Raw genomic sequence first — 17,605 nt, forward strand, 5'->3', positions numbered from 1 at the left:
ACCCTTAGTACACTTTCAGCACGTTCTGCACTCCTAAATAACCTTGCGTGCACAACATGCGTTGTCTTTATGAGAGCCTCTTCATACAACTGCACTCCCAGCAAGAAACCTACAAACTTTTAAAGCTTGGGGCACGCAGAGTCAGCGGCCAAAGAGCTTCGCCTCCACACTAGTGGATAAGGAGCGACACCTGCGAACAGCTGTGCACCTGAAACTTCTGGGAGCCAGGAAAGCCCGACCTCGCAGGTGAGGATGTGGCAGCCACATGTGACACCCACCCCGCACCACAGGAGCGACCCCGAGCGCTCGGCTAGCTCGAGGGATGCCCAGGGCACGGGGGTAAAGGTTTGTTAGCGCAGGGCCCGCAGGGACACCCCTCGCCCCGGGACCGGACTCACCGCTCTCCTTGCCGGCCGCGACGCTGCCCTGACGGCGGTGCGGGCTCAGGAAGTCGCGGGCCAACTCCAGGTCCTGGAAGTGGGCGAAGGGGACGAGGGCGCAGGACATGCTCCCGGTGACGGTGGCGCCGCCACCCAACCCGGAAGCGCTCGGACACTTCCCTCAGGCCCGGCGCGGCCCCGCACGGCGCATGCGCTGCTCCCGCGCCGCGGAGGGGGGCGGGGCGCGGCCCGAGGGGGAGGTGCTGAGGGCGGGAGCGCTGAATGCACCTCCCTCCTGGGCAGCCCCTTCCCGTGTTTAATCGCGCTTTCCGTAGGGAAATTCCTCCCCGTGGCCGGCTTATACCTTCCCTGGTGCAGCTTGAGGCCCTTCACTCTTGTCTTGTCGCTAGCTGCATGGGGAAAGAAGCCGTCGCCCACCTTCCCACAGGATCCTCTCACGCAGTGTAGAGAGGTATGAGGTCACCCCTGAAACTCCTTTTTTTCCAGGCTCAACAACCCCAACTCCCTCAGCTGGATTTCACCATCCAGGCCTAATGATGAACCAGCACGGCTCCAAACCCCCATGTTACTTTGATGAATAGAAAGCACTTTTTATGATAAGGACAGGATTTCTTTCACTCTTGGTTGCTCTTGCAAATACAAAGCTTTTATTTGGATTTAATGTCAACCCATTTCTATTCCTTCTCTGGACACTACAGCATCTGAGTGACAGCAGCAGTGATCATGAGAGAGATTTGCTGTGGAGTGACATTGGTACACTGCTGACAGCTGACCTGGAGTCTCCAAAACCTTCTCTTTGTGTAAGGAGAAAAAAAAGAATGTGTGGGAAGAATGCCAAGGGATGTTTTGTGGGCTCTGAGGAAACACAAATTCCACTGTGCATAAGACTTGAAAAATTTTTTAATGGATCTTACTTCACTAGCCTTTATAAGTCCACACTCGCATATATTTGTTTGAGTCAACACAAGAAATAACAAGAGGGAAAGGTATCAAAATTAGAGAGAGTGGTTTCAGATTAGATATTAGGAAGAAATTCTTGACTCTGAGGTTGCTGAAGCACCAACATAGCTTGCCCAGAGCAGTTGTGGTTGCCCCATCCCTCAAAGTGCTTGAGAACAAGTTTCTGAGCCAAGCTCTGCACAATGGGGTCAACGGAAAGCTCTCCCTCTCTCCCAGTGGCAAGGGGGTCAGAGCTAGATGATCTCCAATGTCCTACCCCAAACCATTCTATTCCTCACTGATTTGATGTTGCCCCTCCCACAATGGGCCCCAGTGCCACAGACCCCCATGGAGCCCAGAACACGGAACCCACCCCTCTGTGACATCACAGAGCCCTCAGAGCTTGCAGCTGACACGTGCCTCTGGCAGCCATGAATTGGCTCGGCCTCCTTGTCCTGCTCACCGTGGCCGGGCTGGTGCAGGGGACATGGGACAACTGTGGGTAAGTGGCCCCAGGCCCTGGGAGGGAGCCATGGCAACACTTGGGGCCTTCCCTGGAGAGCACCCCCCTGTCCCGCATGGCCGGGCCACAGCTTCCCACCCACCATGGGGAAGCCTCAGTTCCTTGCCAGCAGCCAGGTGCTGGCACAGACAGACTCACATCCCATGGACTTCCCTGGCTGGCTGTCCATGCAAGCCCTTGTGGGGAAGGAAGAGGGCTGAGCTTCAGCCTGAGCCACTGCAGGCCATGAAGCAATAAGGAAATCTCTTTTTCTTGCAGATGGACCTGTGGGCTTCGACCCATGGTGTCTGACTCCATACCTCATGACTACGGCCTGACACGAATTGTGGGTGGTACAGATGCCAAGTCAGGGGCCTGGCCCTGGATGGTCAGCATCCAGCATCCCTGGATACCAGGCCTGGAGCATTGGTGTGGAGGGTCTCTCATCGCTGCAGACTGGGTTCTCACAGCAGCCCACTGCTTCGACAAGATTGAGTAAGGAGGAGCAGGGAATGGGGATGTCCCCACAACACCAGCAGGTGCTCTGTCAGCAGCTCCACTTGCTATTCCCATCCCCTTCCTTCTCAGACAGCTCAGCTGCTGCTCTGCTCAGGAGAAGTCTGGGCTTGTGCCAAGGCTTCGTATCATCTCCCAGCTGGGCACTCCTCCAACCTAAGGCATTCAAGGGCAATCACACCTGCAAGAGCACGGCTCCCTCTCTGCTCTGCCAAGCAGAGCTCTGGCAACTGCTGGCTCCTGAGGCACATCGTTCTGCTCACTCTCAGCCCTCTCTACATCTCCTTTCCAGGAAAATCAGCATCCTGAATGTGGTGATTGGAGCCACCCAGTTGAGTCAGCCTGGACCTGGTGCACAAGTGCGCCAAATTAAGAAGCTACTTCGACACAAAAACTATAAGAGAAGTGATATAACTAATGACATAGCTTTGCTGGAACTGAATGACCCTGTCGAGTGCAGTCCCTACATCCAGCTAGCCTGTGTAGCTGACCCCACTGTAAGAGTCTCAGAGCTGCAAAACTGCTGGATTGCTGGATGGGGTACAACCACAGAAGGAGGTGAGTTCCTAAGAGGGACTCATGCCTGCAGAGCCAGCTCAGCACACTGGGGAGAGGGTTTGGGCTTCCCCACAGCAGAGGCCAAAGCCAGGCTGCAGCATGTACGCCTCTGTAGAGATGGACCTGGCCTGCTCCCCAGAGACAGGGAGCAGGGACACAGCACACCAGTGCCTCTGCAGAGGGAAAGACAAGCCCTAGGGAAGGGATGCTTATCAGACAGGGGAGGAGATCTGGAAAGGAGCTGCCGAGGGCTTCTTCCTTTCTATGCTCACAGATGAAGATGTAAGTGACCACCTCCAGGAAGCCAAGGTCCAGCTCATTGATGTCCAGCTCTGCAACAGCAGTGACTGGTATGCAGGGAAAATCCACCCCTACAACTTGTGTGCTGGTTACCTGGAGGGCAACATCGACACCTGCCAGGTAGGAGCATGCCATGAGCCACTCAGCCCCCAGCAGCACCAGCAGCCTGGGCAGCACTGCCCCAACACAGCCCAGGGCCTGCTTTGCACAGCCACTCTCTCACCCTCCCAGCCCCAGCTCCCCCCAAGTGCTCTGGGGGCTTCCCACACACTCCCCATCCACACCTGCCTGCCCAGTGCCTCCTTTGTGCCAGAAAGCCCAGAAAGCCCAGCTCGTACTCTTGGCAGCCCAGAGGTCCAGGTGCCAAACGTCCATCCTCTGCACATCCAGGAGCCCTGTGCAGAGAGCACAGAGACAGCCCTACACTACAGGACCCCAAGCCATTCACAGCCAAGATTCTGGAGGCTCCAGCCCCTGAGCAGAGCCTTCCTCTGCCTGGAATCCAGCTCTGGCAGGGGCTGTGGGAGAGAAGGAGACAGCCCCAGTGCAGATGGGGGCCACCCAATACCACCTTAATCCTCTCTGTTCTGCTGCAGGGTGACAGTGGTGGTCCTCTCATGTGCCAGGACAAGAATGCTGACTCCTGGTGGGTTGTTGGAGTGACCAGCTGGGGAAGAGGCTGTGCCAGAGCAAAGCAGCCTGGAGTCTACACCTCCACTCAGCACTTCTACGACTGGATTCTGGCTCAGATGGGACTGAATCCATTTAGAACTGCTTCCTGAACAGTAGGGTGGGCAGAATCCAAGGCATCTTACAGTGTACAGCAGCTGTTTCCTGATGGGTTAATGCCTGCTGATGCAAAAGCAGCCTCAGAATCAAAAGCCTGGTCTGTCCTGACCACACTCCTCTGTGCAGGCAGACACTGGATATGACTTCGGTGTTGAAGTAAAGTTGCCTATGTTCACACAGAAACATTTCAATGCAATTCCAACTCCTGGACAAAGCAAGGACTGACGCAATTGGCACCTGCAGAATGAGCCTGACGGCAGACCCACCGGCAGGCACAACGGGACAGAGTGGCTCCAAAGATCTCCAAAGTGCCTGGTCAGAGAGGAGAGTGCTCACAGCCACCATGGGCTGGAGGAACGTGCTACATCAAGGCTAGGAAGGGGATAGGATAAATGCAGACACCTTGGGGGTGGGGCTCAAAGGCACATGGGCTGCTGAATAGAGCCCTGGTGTGAGCCTGGGCTAAAGGGAACAGACCTGGGAAACTCCCAAGCAGGACAAGGGAAACTCCTGGCTCCTGACTGGAGTGCCAGTGCCCTAAGGCAGAGCCACATCTCACGGGCAGTAAAGAGGGATTGCTGTGCCAGGTGGTCACACTTCACAGATACTCAAAGGGAGAGCTAGCCTCATTCTGGGAGGAGGGACCTGGGAGGAACCATGGGAGAGCACACTAGGAATGCCATGGAAGGCGGAGGTGAGTGGGCCAACAGCAGCTGCAAAACCAAGGCTGTTGACAAATGCTCCAGGAGCGGTGCAGTAACGTCCCATCTGGGCTGCCCAAGTACTGAGGAAACTACCCTGTGTGACAATTCTGGAGGCACAGATGGCTCCAACAAGCCAAAGGGTGCCCCATTTGATTCCCTGCCTATGCCACTTTCACCCAGTCAGAGTGCGTATCCGTACCCATTCAACCTCAGACAGGATTCCCGCAGCAGACTTGCAGATGTCACATTACATGAAGAGCCACTGGCTTCTGCAGCAGCAGTCAGGGTCCATTCAAAACCCTGGCCTGTGCCTCAGCTCCCTGTGCCCCCTGTCATACAAAGGGTGTGCAGTCTCTGGTCGCAGGCTCTCACCAGCCAGAGCTCAATCTGCAGCTGGCACTTCAGCTGCACACCCAGCTCCCTACCCCAAATGGACTCCTCAGCAGCTGCATGCCCCGGGGACTGCACGGCCTCATCCTGCAAGAAGAGCGGCCTAAAGAAAGCAGCAGAGAGCCTTCTTACAAGGGCGGGTCCTAAAGGGAAATGGGGCAATGGCATTACAGTAACAGAAGCTTTTTATGAGATCATGTTAAAGAATTCTTGATTGTGAGAATACTGAGTAAAAAGCATAGATTGCTCAGAACAGCTGTGGTTGCCCCATCCCTCAAAGTGCTTGAGAACAAGTTTCTGAGCCAGGCTCTGAACAGCCTTCTCCAGTGCAAGCTCTCCCTCTGTGCCCAAGGCTATGGGGTCAGAGCTAGATGATCTCCAATGTCCTACCCCAAACCATTCTATTCCTCACTGATTTGATGTTGCCCCTCCCGCAGTGGGCCCCTGTGCCACAGACCCCCATGGAGCCCAGAACACGGAACCCACCCCTCTGTGACATCAGCTCTGGGGACGAGGGCACCACGGGTAGCGCAGCTGCTGCGGGCATTGTAGCTGTGACTGTGCTGTGCACGGAGCAACTGAGCTTGCAGCTGACACGTGCCTCTGGCAGCCATGAATTGGCTCAGCTTCCTCGTCCTGCTCACCGTGGCCGGGCTGGCGCAGGGGACAGGGGACAACTGTGGGTAAGTGGCCCCAGGCCCTGGGAGGGAGGAACGGCAACACTTGGGGCCTTCCCTGAAGAGCGCCCGCCTGTCCCCCATGGCCGGGCCACAGCTTCCCACCCACCATGGGGAAGCCTCAGTTCCTTGCCAGCAGCCAGGTGCTGGCACGGACAGACTCACATCCCATGGGCTTCCCTGGCTGGCTGTGCGTGCAAGCCCTTGTGGGGAGTGCAGAGGGCTGAGCTTCAGCTTGAGCCACTGCAGGCCATGAAGCAACAAGGAAATCTCTTTCTGCCTGCAGAGGTCTCTGTGGGCTCCGACCCATGGTGTATGAGTATGAGTACATGGATCATGTCAACAACTCGATTCGCATCGTGGGTGGCACAGATGCCAAGTCAGGGGCCTGGCCCTGGATTGTCAGCCTTAAGCATCCCGCAATACCAGGCACAAGACATCTCTGTGGAGGGTCTCTCATCACTGCAGACTGGGTCCTCACAGCAGCCCACTGCTTTGACCCCATCAGGTAAAGAGATCCTGGAAATGGAAACATCCCCACAACACCAGCAGGTGCTCTATCAGCAGCTCCACCTGCTAGTCCAGTACTCTTCCCTCTGAGGCAGCTCAGCTGCCACATGGCTCAGGAGAAGTCTGGGCTTGTACCAAGGCCTCCTAGCAGCTTCCAGCTGGACATTCCCCCAGCTTAAGGTGTGCAAGGGCTCTCAAACCTGCCAGAGCACGGCTCCCTCTCTGCCGTGCCAAGTACAGGTCTGGCAACTGCTGGCTGTTGTGGCACATGGCTCTGCTTGCTCTGAGCCCTCTCTCCATCTGCTTTCCAGGAAATTTGATGTGGTTTATGTGGTGATTGGAGCAACACAGTTGACTAAACCAGGACCTGGAGCACAACTGCGCCGAATTAAGAAGTTAGTGCGTCATGAATACTATAATAAAAATGACAAAAGTAACGACATTGCCTTGCTGCAACTGAGCAAGCCGGTTGAGTGCAACCCCTACACTCAGCTGGCCTGCGTAGCTGACCCCACCATAAGACTGTCAGACCTGCAGAACTGCTGGGTGGCCGGCTGGGGCGCTACTGCTGTAAGAGGTGAGTTCCCAAGAGAGATTCCAGAGCCAGCTCAGCACACCAGGGAGTGTTTGGGCTTCTTAACAGCAGAGGCCAAAGCCAGGTTGCAGGATGTATGCCTCTGCAGAGATGGACCTAGCCTGCTCCCCAGAGGCAGGCAGCAGGAAGACAGCACCCCAGTGCCTCTGAAGAGGCAAAGGCAAAGCCAAACCCTAGGGAAGTGGTTAGCCTCTGAAGCAGTGGAGCAGAATTGGCAAGGTGCTACGGTGAGCTTCTTCCTTTCTCTGCTCAAAGCTCAAAAGTCAAGTGATGTCCTGCAGGAGGCCGAAGTACAGCTCATTGATGTCCAGCTCTGCAACAGCAGTGACTGGTATGCAGGGAAAATCCACACCCACAACTTGTGTGCTGGTTACCCGGAGGGCAACATCGACACCTGCCAGGTAGGAGCATGCCATGAGCCACTCAGCCCCCAGCAGCACCAGCAGCCTGGGCAGCACTACCCCAACACAGCCCAGGGCCTGCTTTGCACAGCCACTCTCTCACCCTCCCAGCCCCAGCTCCCCCCAAGTGCTCTGGGGGCTTCCCACACACTCCCCATCCACACCTGCCTGCCCAGTGCCTCCTTTGTGCCAGAAAGCCCAGAAAGCCCAGCTCGTGCTCTTGGCAGCCCAGAGGTCCAGGTGCCAAACGTCCATCCTCTGCACATCCAGGAGCCCTGTGCAGAGAGCACAGAGACAGCCCTACACTACAGGACCCCAAGCCATTCACAGCCAAGATTCTGGAGGCTCCAGCCCCTGAGCAGAGCCTTCCTCTGCCTGGAATCCAGCTCTGGCAGGGGCTGTGGGAGAGAAGGAGACAGCCCCAGTGCAGACAGGGACCACCACCACCACATTAATCCTCCTCTGCTCTGCTGCAGGGTGACAGCGGTGGTCCTCTCATGTGCCAAGAGAAAAACAGTGACTACTTCTGGATTGTTGGAGTGACCAGCTGGGGAAGAGGCTGTGCCAGAGCAAAGCGGCCTGGAGTCTACACCTCCACTCAGTACTTCTATGACTGGATGCTGCTTCACATCGGCATGGAGACAATTAAAAATGCTTTTTGATCAACAGAGTAGGAGAATCAAGAGTTTGCTGCAGTGCACTACACTTGTTTCCTGCTGGGTTAATGCCTGCTGATGCAAAAGCAGGCTCAGTGTCAAAAGCCTGATCTGTCCTGACCGCACTTGTCTTCTCTGTGCACACAGAACCTGGAGTTAACTTAATGCTGGAAATAAAGCTACCTTTGGTTACAGGGAACCATAATTTCAATGCAATTCTGACTCCTGATCAAGGCAAGAAGTGCTAGGATCAGCACCTGCAGAATGAGCCTCGGGTCACAAAGGGACAGAGTGGCTCCAAAGATCTCCAAAGTGCCTGGTCAGAGAGGAGAGTGCTCACAGCCACCATGGGCTGGAGGAACGTGCTACATCAAGGCTAGGAAGGGGATAGGATAAATGCAGACACCTTGGGGGTGGGGCTCAAAGGCACATGGGCTGCTGAATAGAGCCCTGGTGTGAGCCTGGGCTAAAGGGAACAGACCTGGGAAACTCCCAAGCAGGACAAGGGAAACTCCTGGCTCCTGACTGGAGTGCCAGTGCCCTAAGGCAGAGCCACATCTCACAGGCAGTAAAGAGGGGTTGCTGTGCCAGGTGGTCACACTTCACAGATACTCAAAGGGAGAGCAGAGTGTTATTCTGGGGAGAGGTACCTGGTAGGAACAGTAGGAGAGAGCACACTAGGAATGCCATGGAAGGCTAAGGTGAGTTGGGCAGCAGCAGCTGCCACACCAAGGCTGTTCAGTGGGGGGGCCAACCTGTGGAAAAGATCCCTGTGCTTGGCTCCATATCTGGGAGGAGACAAGGGCAGAGAAAGGGAGGAGTTGAGCAAGATGAGAGGGCTGTATAAGCCTGGCAAATGGAGAGAAGGGGCAATTGAAGAGCTAGCTGCACAGAAACAAACTGCAGCTTGATATGCTGCTTTGCCTGAGTGCTGCACATAATCACTACAGGATGGTCTAAATTGAGAAACGAAATTTTCTCAATTAACTAATTAAGAAATCACATACATGCTATACAAATTCTCCCCCTAATTTTTTGCCCTTTTCAATCAAACTTTGATACCTGGGGCTGAGGGGGAAATGGTAGTGGATCTTGGATTGCCTTGGGGAAGACATGTACCAAGTACATTCTCTTGGATTCCAGGCCAATGGAGACCTGTCTCCTGATGGGTGGCACTCTTCCTTTTTTATTAATCAAGATGGGCTATGCTGAGAACGACCACCCCAAAACTGAACTGGTCCCTAACACCCTGGCAGAAGCTTTTTCAAATTTTTCCTGATGTCACAAACTGCCTACTCACTAAAGACACAGTGCAAGTGTCACTCAGGACTAGGGATGGCCATTAACTTGCCCAGCAAGCAGACCAGTTTAGAGCTGCCCAATCATCCTGGAACAACCTTATTGTGCTGTCCTGGCAAAATTCTGTTGCCCAAACAATTTCTCCCAGTTCCGTACAACCTTGGCTACAGATATCTCTTCACCTAAACCAGGGATGTTTCCCATCACACCAGACACCTCGAAGCACATGAAACCCATTTTTGCATGCCAAGAAGGGACTTCAAGCCCCTTCTGTGTGTGCCCAGGGACCATAGCCCCCGTTGTGTGGCACAAGGGACACAAGGCTCTTCCTGTGCCTGTTTCCAAAAGCCTTTGAGCAGAGATGTGAGAGTCCTAGCAGAGACTCAAGGCCCCCCACCTTGTGCCTTACGGGGCCCTCTGCAATTCCTCTGTGGCCACCTTGTACTGATCATGCTGCGCACATCTTCTCCACCCTCTCTTCCAGTGATTTCACCAAATCTGCACCAAAAGTCACACCAACAGACAGCCTCAAATCCACCCTCGTAATTTACACAGAATCTGTGCACAGAATTGTGACACTCCCCCTTTGGCTCCTTCCTGCTGTAAAGATACCAGGTGAACTCACCTGCTGCCACCAGTTGTGTGTTTGGAGGCGGGAGGCTCCAAGGATACTCCTCTACACTCCCATCTGGGCTGCCCAAGTACTGAGGAAACTACCCTGTGTGACCATTCTGGAGACACAGTGGCTCCAACAAGCCAGTGGGTGCCCCATTTGATTCCCTGCTTATGCCACTCTCACCCAGTCAGAGTGCGTATCCATACCCATCCTCAGACAGGATTCCCCCAGCAGACTTGCAGATGTCACATTACATGAAGAGCCACTGGCTCCTGCAGCAGCAGTCAGTGTCCATTCAAATCCCTGGTTGGTGCCACAGCTCCCTGTGCCCCTGTCATGCAAAGTGTGGGCAGTTCATAGCCTCTGGTCACAGGCTCTCACCAGCCAGAGCTCAATCTGCAGCTGGCACTGCAGTTGCACACCCAGCTCCCTGCCCCAAATGGATTCCTCAGCAGCTGCCTGCCCTGGGGACTGCACAGCCTCATCCTGAAAGAAGAAGGGCCTAAAGAAAGCAATAAAAACCTTTGCTACAAAGGCAAGTCCTGCAAGGGGCAATGGCTTAACAGTGACAGAGGCTAGTTTTAGGTGGGATCATATGAAGGAATTCTTGAATGTGAGGGCAGTGAGGCACTGGCATGGCTTTGTGCAAGGATGGCTCTCAAGCTCAGGACACTCTGAAAAACTAGGTCTAGTGCAAGACCATCCCTATCCATCCTTGGAAAGCCTAGTGCTATACCTCCCTGTCCATGGCAGAGGGTCAGAGCTGCAAACACTCCAAGCTCCCTTCCAACTCAAACCATTATATTACTCCTTGAAGTGCCCCTGCACCAGTAGGCCCCCGTGCCACAGACCCCCATGGAGCCCAGAACATGGAACCCCATCCTCCATGACATCAGCCCTGGGGACAAGGGCACCATAGCTGCTGCAGGCATTGTAGCTGTGACTGTGTTGCTGCACGGAGCCCTCAGAGCTTGCAGCTGACACGTGCCTCTGGCAGCCATGAATTGGCTCGGCCTCCTTGTCCTGCTCACCGTGGCTGGGCTGGTGCAGGGGACATGGGACAACTGCAGGTAAATGGTGCCATACCCTGGGAGGGAGCCATGGCAACACTTGGGGCCTTCCCTGGAGAGCGCCCGCCTGTCCCCCATGGCCGGGCCACAGCTTCCCACCCACCATGGGGAAGCCTCAGTTCCTTGCCAGCAGCCAGGTGCTGGCACGGACAGACTCACATCCCATGGGCTTCCCTGGCTGACTGTGCGTGCAAGCCCTTGTGGGGAGGGCAGAGGGCTGAGCTTCAGCCTGAGCCACTGCAGGCCATGAAGCAATAAGGAAATCTCTTTTTTCTTGCAGATGGACCTGTGGGCTTCGACCCATGGTGTCTGACTCCATACCTCATGACTACGGCCTGACACGAATTGTGGGTGGTACAGATGCCAAGTCAGGGGCCTGGCCCTGGATGGTCAGCATCCAGCATCCCTGGATACCAGGCACAAATCACTTCTGTGGAGGGTCTCTCATCAGGGCAGACTGGGTTCTCACAGCAGCCCACTGCTTTGACCTCATTTTGTAAGGAGGAGCAGGGAATGGGGACATCCCCACAACACCAGCAGGTGCCCTGTCAGCAGCTCCACCTGCTATTCCCATCCCCTTCCCTCTCAGGCAGCCCAGCTGCCACATGGCTCAGGAGAAGCCTGGGCTTGTGCCAAGGCCTCCTAGCAGCTTCCAGCTGGACATTCCCCCAGCCTAAGGCATTCAGGGGCATTCACACCTGCCAGAGCACGGCTCCCTCTCAGCCTTGCCAAGTACAGGTCTGGCAACTGCTGGCTGTTGTGGCACATGGCTCTGCTTGCTCTGAGCCATGTCTCCATCTCCTTTCCAGCAACACCACCATGGTTTATGTGGTGATTGGAGCCACACAGTTGACTAAACCAGGACCTGGAGCACAAGTGCGCCAAATTAAGAAGTTAGTACGTCATGAAAACTATAAGAGACATGACATGAGCAATGATATTGCCTTGCTGGAACTGACCAAGCCTGTCCAGTGCAGCCCCTACATCCAGCTGGCCTGTGTGGCTGACCCTATCCTAGGAGTTGGAGTGTCACAGGAGCGTAACTGCTGGATTGCTGGATGGGGTGCTGTCACTGCAAAAGGTAAGTTCCCAAGGGGGACTCCTAGGCCAGCTCACACCACAGAGCGGGTTTGGGCTTCCCCACAGCAGAGGCCAAAGCCAGGCTGCAGGATGCATGCCTCTGCAGAGATGGACCTGGCCTGCTCCCCAGAGACAGGCAGCAGGGACCCGGCGTCCCAGTGCCTCTGCAGAGGCAAGGCAAACCCCTAGGGAAGAGTATTTCCCCCAGACAATGGAGGAGAACTTGGAAGGAGCTGCTGGGGGCTTGTTTCTTTCTATGGTCACAGATACAAACCCAAGTGATCACCTCCAGGAGGCCAGGGTTCAGCTCATTGATGTCCAGCTCTGCAACAGCACCTTCTGGTACTCAGGAAAAATCCACCCCTACAACTTGTGTGCTGGTTACCTGGAGGGCAACATCGACACCTGCCAGGTAGGAGCATGCCATGAGCCACTCAGCCCCCAGCAGCACCAGCAGCCTGGGCAGCACTGCCCCAACACAGCCCAGGGCCTGCTTTGCACAGCCACTCTCTCACCCTCCCAGCCCCAGCTCCCCCCAAGTGCTCTGGGGGCTTCTCACACACTCCCCATCCACACCTGCCTGCCCAGTGCCTCCTTTGTGCCAGAAAGCCCAGAAAGCCCAGCTCGTGCTCTTGGCAGCCCAGAGGTCCAGGTGCCAAACGTCCATCCTCTGCACATCCAGGAGCCCTGTGCAGAGAGCACAGAGACAGCCCTACACTACAGGACCCCAAGCCATTCACAGCCAAGATTCTGGAGGCTCCAGCCCCTGAGCAGGGTCTTCCTCTGCCTGGAATCCAGCTCTGGCAGGGGCTGTAGGAGAGAAGGAGACAGCCCCAGTGCAGACAGGGACCACCACCGCCACCTTAATCCTCCTCTGCTCTGCTGCAGGGTGACAGCGGTGGTCCTCTCATGTGCCAGGACAACAGCGCTGACTCCTGGTGGGTTGTTGGAGTGACCAGCTGGGGAAAAAGCTGTGGCAGAGCAAGGCGGCCAGGAGTTTACACCTCCACTCAACACTTCTATGACTGGATCCTTCACCACATGGGCACAAATAATATTTAAAGTGCTTCTTGAGGAACAGGACAGAGAGGATCCAGGCAGGCTGCAGTGCACCACAACCTTATCCTCCTGGGTTAATGCCTGCTGATGCAAAAGCAGCCTCAGTGTCAAAAGCCTGATCTGTCCGGATCACACTCCTCTCCTGTGTGCATGCAGACACTGGAGTTGATTTAGTTGTTGAAATAAAGTTACTGTTGGTCACAGAAAACCATCTTTTTGATTGAATTCTGACTCGTGAGCAAAGCAAGGACTGCCATACTCAGCACCTGCGGAATGAGCCTGAGGGCACGAAGGGACAGAGTGGCTCCAAAGAGCTCCAAAGTGCCTGGTCAGAGAGGAGAGTGCTCACAGCCACCATGGGCTGGAGGAACGTGCTACATCAAGGCTAGGAAGGGGATAGGATAAATGCAGACACCTTGGGGGTGGGGCTCAAAGGCACATGGGCTGCTGAATAGAGCCCTGGTGTGAGCCTGGGCTAAAGGGAACAGGCCTGGGAAACTCCCAAGCAGGACAAGGGAAACTCCTGGCTCCTGACTGGAGTGCCAGTGCCCTAAGGCAGAGCCACATCTCACAGGCAGTAAAGAGGGGTTGCTGTGCCAGGTGGTCACACTTCACCGATACTCAAAGGGAGAGCAGAGTGTTATTCTGGGGAGAGGAACCTGGCAGGAACAGTAGGAGAGAGCACACTAGGAATGCCATGGAAGGCTAAGGTGAGTTGGGCAGCAGCAGCTGCCACACCAAGGCTGTTCAGTGGTATGGACAACCTGTGAGCCTAGGGAAAAATCCCTGGGTTTGACTTCATATTTGGGAGGAGACAAGGGCAGAGAAAGGGAGGAGTTGAAGAAGATAATTTATACACCTGTGATGCCAGGACAGAAATTATTTTCTGCATCCCACCTAGTATCTTCCCCATGTTCACACAGGAACAACTACAGGCAAACTCATGGGGTGTACCCTGTCTCCCTAGCTGGCGTCATCTTCCTCTGATAATAGGGCATCTGCCCTGTAGTGATGAGACTTGGAGAAAGTCCTCTTTAATCTCCTTCCCGAGTTTCTGATGGGTATTTTCAATCCAGTCTTCCATTTTCATTATATGCTCCGCCAGGTATGTTTCCACAGCTGAGAATTTTGCTTCTTTTGGGTCATGGACAATGTCTTTGTAGTACTAGAGCCTCTTTGTCACAGTGCTACTGTCTCATCCCTCTCCTTCCTCTGCAGTGTTGCTATTGCAGGAGTATACATTTGTGGCCAGATTTGTGCAAGTTTGAGCCACATCACTGTACATTTTAGAATGTCTGGACTCTTAGCGGCTTGGTTGTCATCTGAGAAATGGACCTCTAGCTAGTTTTCTCAAGTGTTGGATTCCTTGCTCCATGGTCTTCCTGAGGTCTTGCTGCATTTGCAGAACTTCTGGGCAAAGGTATTTTTCTTTCACACTTGTTAAGAGGTGTGTCCAGAGGCTGAGAGGTTTGGGTGTCCTTACAATCCCCTGGTCAATACCCCCACCATGTGACAGAGATCTCAAATGCCTCACTTTAGCACCATCCAAAATTGTACCATAGACTGCAGTGTTCCAGATTCAGACCAACCAACTTAATATAGACTCATTGGGCCATTGGCTGAGATCTTTTCTCAGACTGAGAAGGCCTTCTAAAGACATAGACTTGGTGATGATTTCTGGTTCAGATTCCTCTGCTGGCTGTGAGGGTCCTGACTCCCCATTGTCATCCACTAGGTGAGTGGATTTGGTTTTGTGTTTCCTTCTCTGGACAGGGTTAATTGCTGTTGGCTTAGGCTCCCCATCTGGGTTAGCTGCAGCCAGAGTGCCTGGGGTGTCTGTTAATTCATCCTCCTGCCCCTCTGGCTGTATTTGCTGCCCTACAGTGTCTAGCAGTGTGCAATAAGCATTAGCCAGGGCCCAGCACAGTGCAATGAGCTTTTTCTCTTTAGAGCTGTCATTGCAATTCTCTTTCAGATATTTCCCCACCTCAGCTGGATTCTGAATTTGTTCGGGGCAAAATTCCAAACTATTGGGACAGAGAATTCCTTTCCTGGCATCACATGGTTTGGCCTATGTTCTCCTACATCCCATACCACTCAGGATTTTCCAACACTGGGGCAGATGTCTGGATAACCTCTCTGGAAATCTCAGACCTGATTCTAAATGTGCTGTAGGTCTTATGGAGGAGAATTAGCAGAAATAAAAAAGAGAAAAGATGGTACCTTTAACATCCAGAGGGAGCTGAATATTCTCAAATGCTGACATGCCAGATCTGAAGAGGAAGGAGGTAAAATGCTGGGAAAAATAATCCCCTATTTTTCTGCCAACAGATTGAGTGTAATTGTTAATAAATCCCCAAAAAAGACTGCCAAGATCAGCACAGGAAAACAAGAGAGAATACACATCCCAAATAACTCTCATTGCCACTGATGTTGCATTTCCACAAATTATTAGCAGAGAGCATATCAACACAGCAATTCTGATTCATGTCCCTGATGTGATGAAGATATATACCAGGACCAGGACTGCCTATACATATGGATAAGCAAACATGCCTAGGTGCCAGGAAGCCATTATTGAACCAGGCACCGTGGTGACCACTAACTGTTGTACCTAATACAAAGTCTTTCAGAAAATAATATTATTTCTTTATTTTTCACTTTTTCTTGTCCCCTTAAGTCGGGCAACAAATTTTGTCTCATTTTGAGACAATTTAAAAGAGAACCATCTGGGTTATCTCCTTTAGACTTCCAAGAATCCCTTTCCACCAGTAAGGAATGAATACTAATAAATGAAAGTGAAAACAAAACAAAACAAAAACCAAAACCCCAATGTTTTATTAACAAACCAAATGTCAACAGGTAGGAAAAAAGTAAATAACTTGTACATATCAAAGTGTTAGACCTCACCACCCCACCAGGACTACAGGAGACCCAAAATGCTGGAGAATACCCGTACAGGATATAAGATGGCATCAACTTCTCTGCCTTTGGAAGGCAGGAGCCTCACAGAGCAGATAAAAGCCCAGCAGCAGATGAAGGCCCTGTGGCTTATCTGACACCAACCTCCTGCCCATGGCAAAGAACAGCAGAACGGCCATGGCAGGTGAAATACCTGGGATGGAGCCACTTGGTGTGTTCTCTCCACAGCTTGATGCAGCTCACAGTGGTTTGGGTCAGAGTGGGAAAGCTCTGCTCCTGCCAGTGTGATATCCCTGGTCTCAGACAAGCTACTGCTCAATTTGCCTGAAGGCAGCCCAAAAATCACTACTGCAGCTTCCCCAAGACAAGGAAAGAAAAAACTTTTGCCTAGGCAAAAACTAAGCCAACCACAATAAAATCACACCATACAGAGCCCTGAAAAACCTGGGCAAGGAGCTTTTAAAAATCTCCCATGCAAAAAAACCACACTGCTTTCCCCTGGCCTCACACATACAGGGTCCTGGGGTTGCAAGGTGTTAAAGATAAATAATTTCTGGAAAGACAGCAGAGGATATCTGAATACACTGTCATAATAAATTGCTCCAGGGCACTAAGACACAGACACAGGTTGCCCAGAGCAGTGTGGAACTCTGCTTTTCCCACAGTCTGCGTCAGCACAGAAGACACAGACACCAACTTCAGAAATAAGTGTAATTTACTGTAAATGAAAACTGCAAAGTATTGCAAACGGATAAGCTAAGCAATGCATCTAATCACTAATATAAAAGACTGCCTACAGTAATGAAGAAAGATACATCACAAATTACCCTAATACTATACTATCATCCAGGTTGGCCCATCAGCTGAAAGAAGCCACTGTCAGAATACTGGGGAACAACTCCTGGCAAGAAGAAAAGTCTGTCGGTGCCTTCCTCTACAAGCAACAATATTTATGACTGCACTGTGAGAGGGCCCGAATTTTTATACTGTTGAATAAACAAGATAACAAAACTTCTAGTGCAGTTAACATCTGGTTTCAGTCTCCTATTGGGATGTTCCCAAAGCCTTAGAGGGCTCCAGGAGGAATCAAGGGAGTTGTCTGTGACCCTAAAGCCCTAAAAAAAGGCCAGATGTGGCCTCATCCAGTTTCTAAATAGGGAAGGGTAAATCCATGTTTTCACAGTGAGCAGATATAGATAACGTTGGTTAGAAGGACAATCTAGAGACCAAATTTGGTCAAGAGCTGTTGTTATTTCCTTGGTCAGGGCCTGTTGATAAGGACTCAGTACTTCAATGCCCCATCCCTCAAAGTGTTCAATGACAGCTTCTGAGCCAGGCTCTCAGCATCCTTCTCCAGTGCAAGCTCTCCTTCCATTCCCAAGGCTATGGGGTCAGAGCTAGATGATCTCCAATGTCCTACCCCAAACCATTCTATTCCTCACTGATTTGATGTTGCCCCTCCCGCAGTGGGCCCCCGTGTCACAGACCCCCATGGAGCCCAGAACACGGAACCCACCCCTCTGTGACATCAGCTCTGGGGACGAGGGCACCACGGGTAGCGCAGCTGCTGCGGGCATTGTAGCTGTGGCTGTGCTGCTGCACGGAGCAACAGAGCTTGCAG

At 53.1% G+C, this 17,605-nt stretch overlaps 4 protein-coding genes across 6 annotated transcripts in view; 3 read left to right on the forward strand and 1 right to left on the reverse strand.

Moving 5' to 3' along the window:
• The window catches only part of RAB3GAP2 (RAB3 GTPase activating non-catalytic protein subunit 2), a 44,844-nt gene extending 44,323 nt beyond the window's left edge, over positions 1-521 (reverse strand). For 2 of the 3 annotated variants that reach the window (XR_009933087.1, XM_062490441.1), the window contains exon 1: positions 399-509. Coding sequence is in view for 2 of the 3 variants with exons in the window: in XM_062490441.1 (XP_062346425.1) it covers positions 399-507 (109 nt within the window). In the remaining variant the exon portion in view is untranslated. Of the gene's footprint in view, positions 1-398 lie in introns of all 3 variants that reach the window. The other variant, XM_062490442.1, reaches the window with a different exon arrangement.
• A 1,250-nt stretch (positions 522-1,771) lies between these two features.
• Positions 1,772-3,998, forward strand: LOC134041965 (acrosin-like). The gene is made up of 5 exons (XM_062489034.1): positions 1,772-1,842; positions 2,122-2,337; positions 2,651-2,916; positions 3,191-3,336; positions 3,813-3,998. The coding sequence occupies exons 1-5, from the start codon at positions 1,772-1,774 to the stop codon at positions 3,996-3,998; spliced, it is 885 nt and encodes a 294-aa protein (XP_062345018.1).
• Positions 3,999-5,711: 1,713 nt separating this feature from the next.
• On the forward strand, positions 5,712-7,944 carry LOC134041966 (acrosin-like). Its single transcript, XM_062489035.1, has 5 exons — positions 5,712-5,782; positions 6,063-6,284; positions 6,598-6,863; positions 7,137-7,282; positions 7,759-7,944. The coding sequence occupies exons 1-5, from the start codon at positions 5,712-5,714 to the stop codon at positions 7,942-7,944; spliced, it is 891 nt and encodes a 296-aa protein (XP_062345019.1).
• Positions 7,945-10,852: 2,908 nt separating this feature from the next.
• Positions 10,853-13,065, forward strand: LOC134041967 (acrosin-like). Its single transcript, XM_062489036.1, has 5 exons — positions 10,853-10,923; positions 11,204-11,419; positions 11,733-12,004; positions 12,270-12,415; positions 12,892-13,065. Exons 1-5 carry the CDS (start codon positions 10,853-10,855, stop codon positions 13,063-13,065), a joined length of 879 nt encoding a protein of 292 aa, XP_062345020.1.
• The last annotated feature ends 4,540 nt before the right edge of the window (positions 13,066-17,605 follow it).

This window comes from Cinclus cinclus, chromosome 3, assembly GCF_963662255.1.
Source record: "Cinclus cinclus chromosome 3, bCinCin1.1, whole genome shotgun sequence".
NCBI classification, from domain to species: domain Eukaryota; kingdom Metazoa; phylum Chordata; class Aves; order Passeriformes; family Cinclidae; genus Cinclus; species Cinclus cinclus.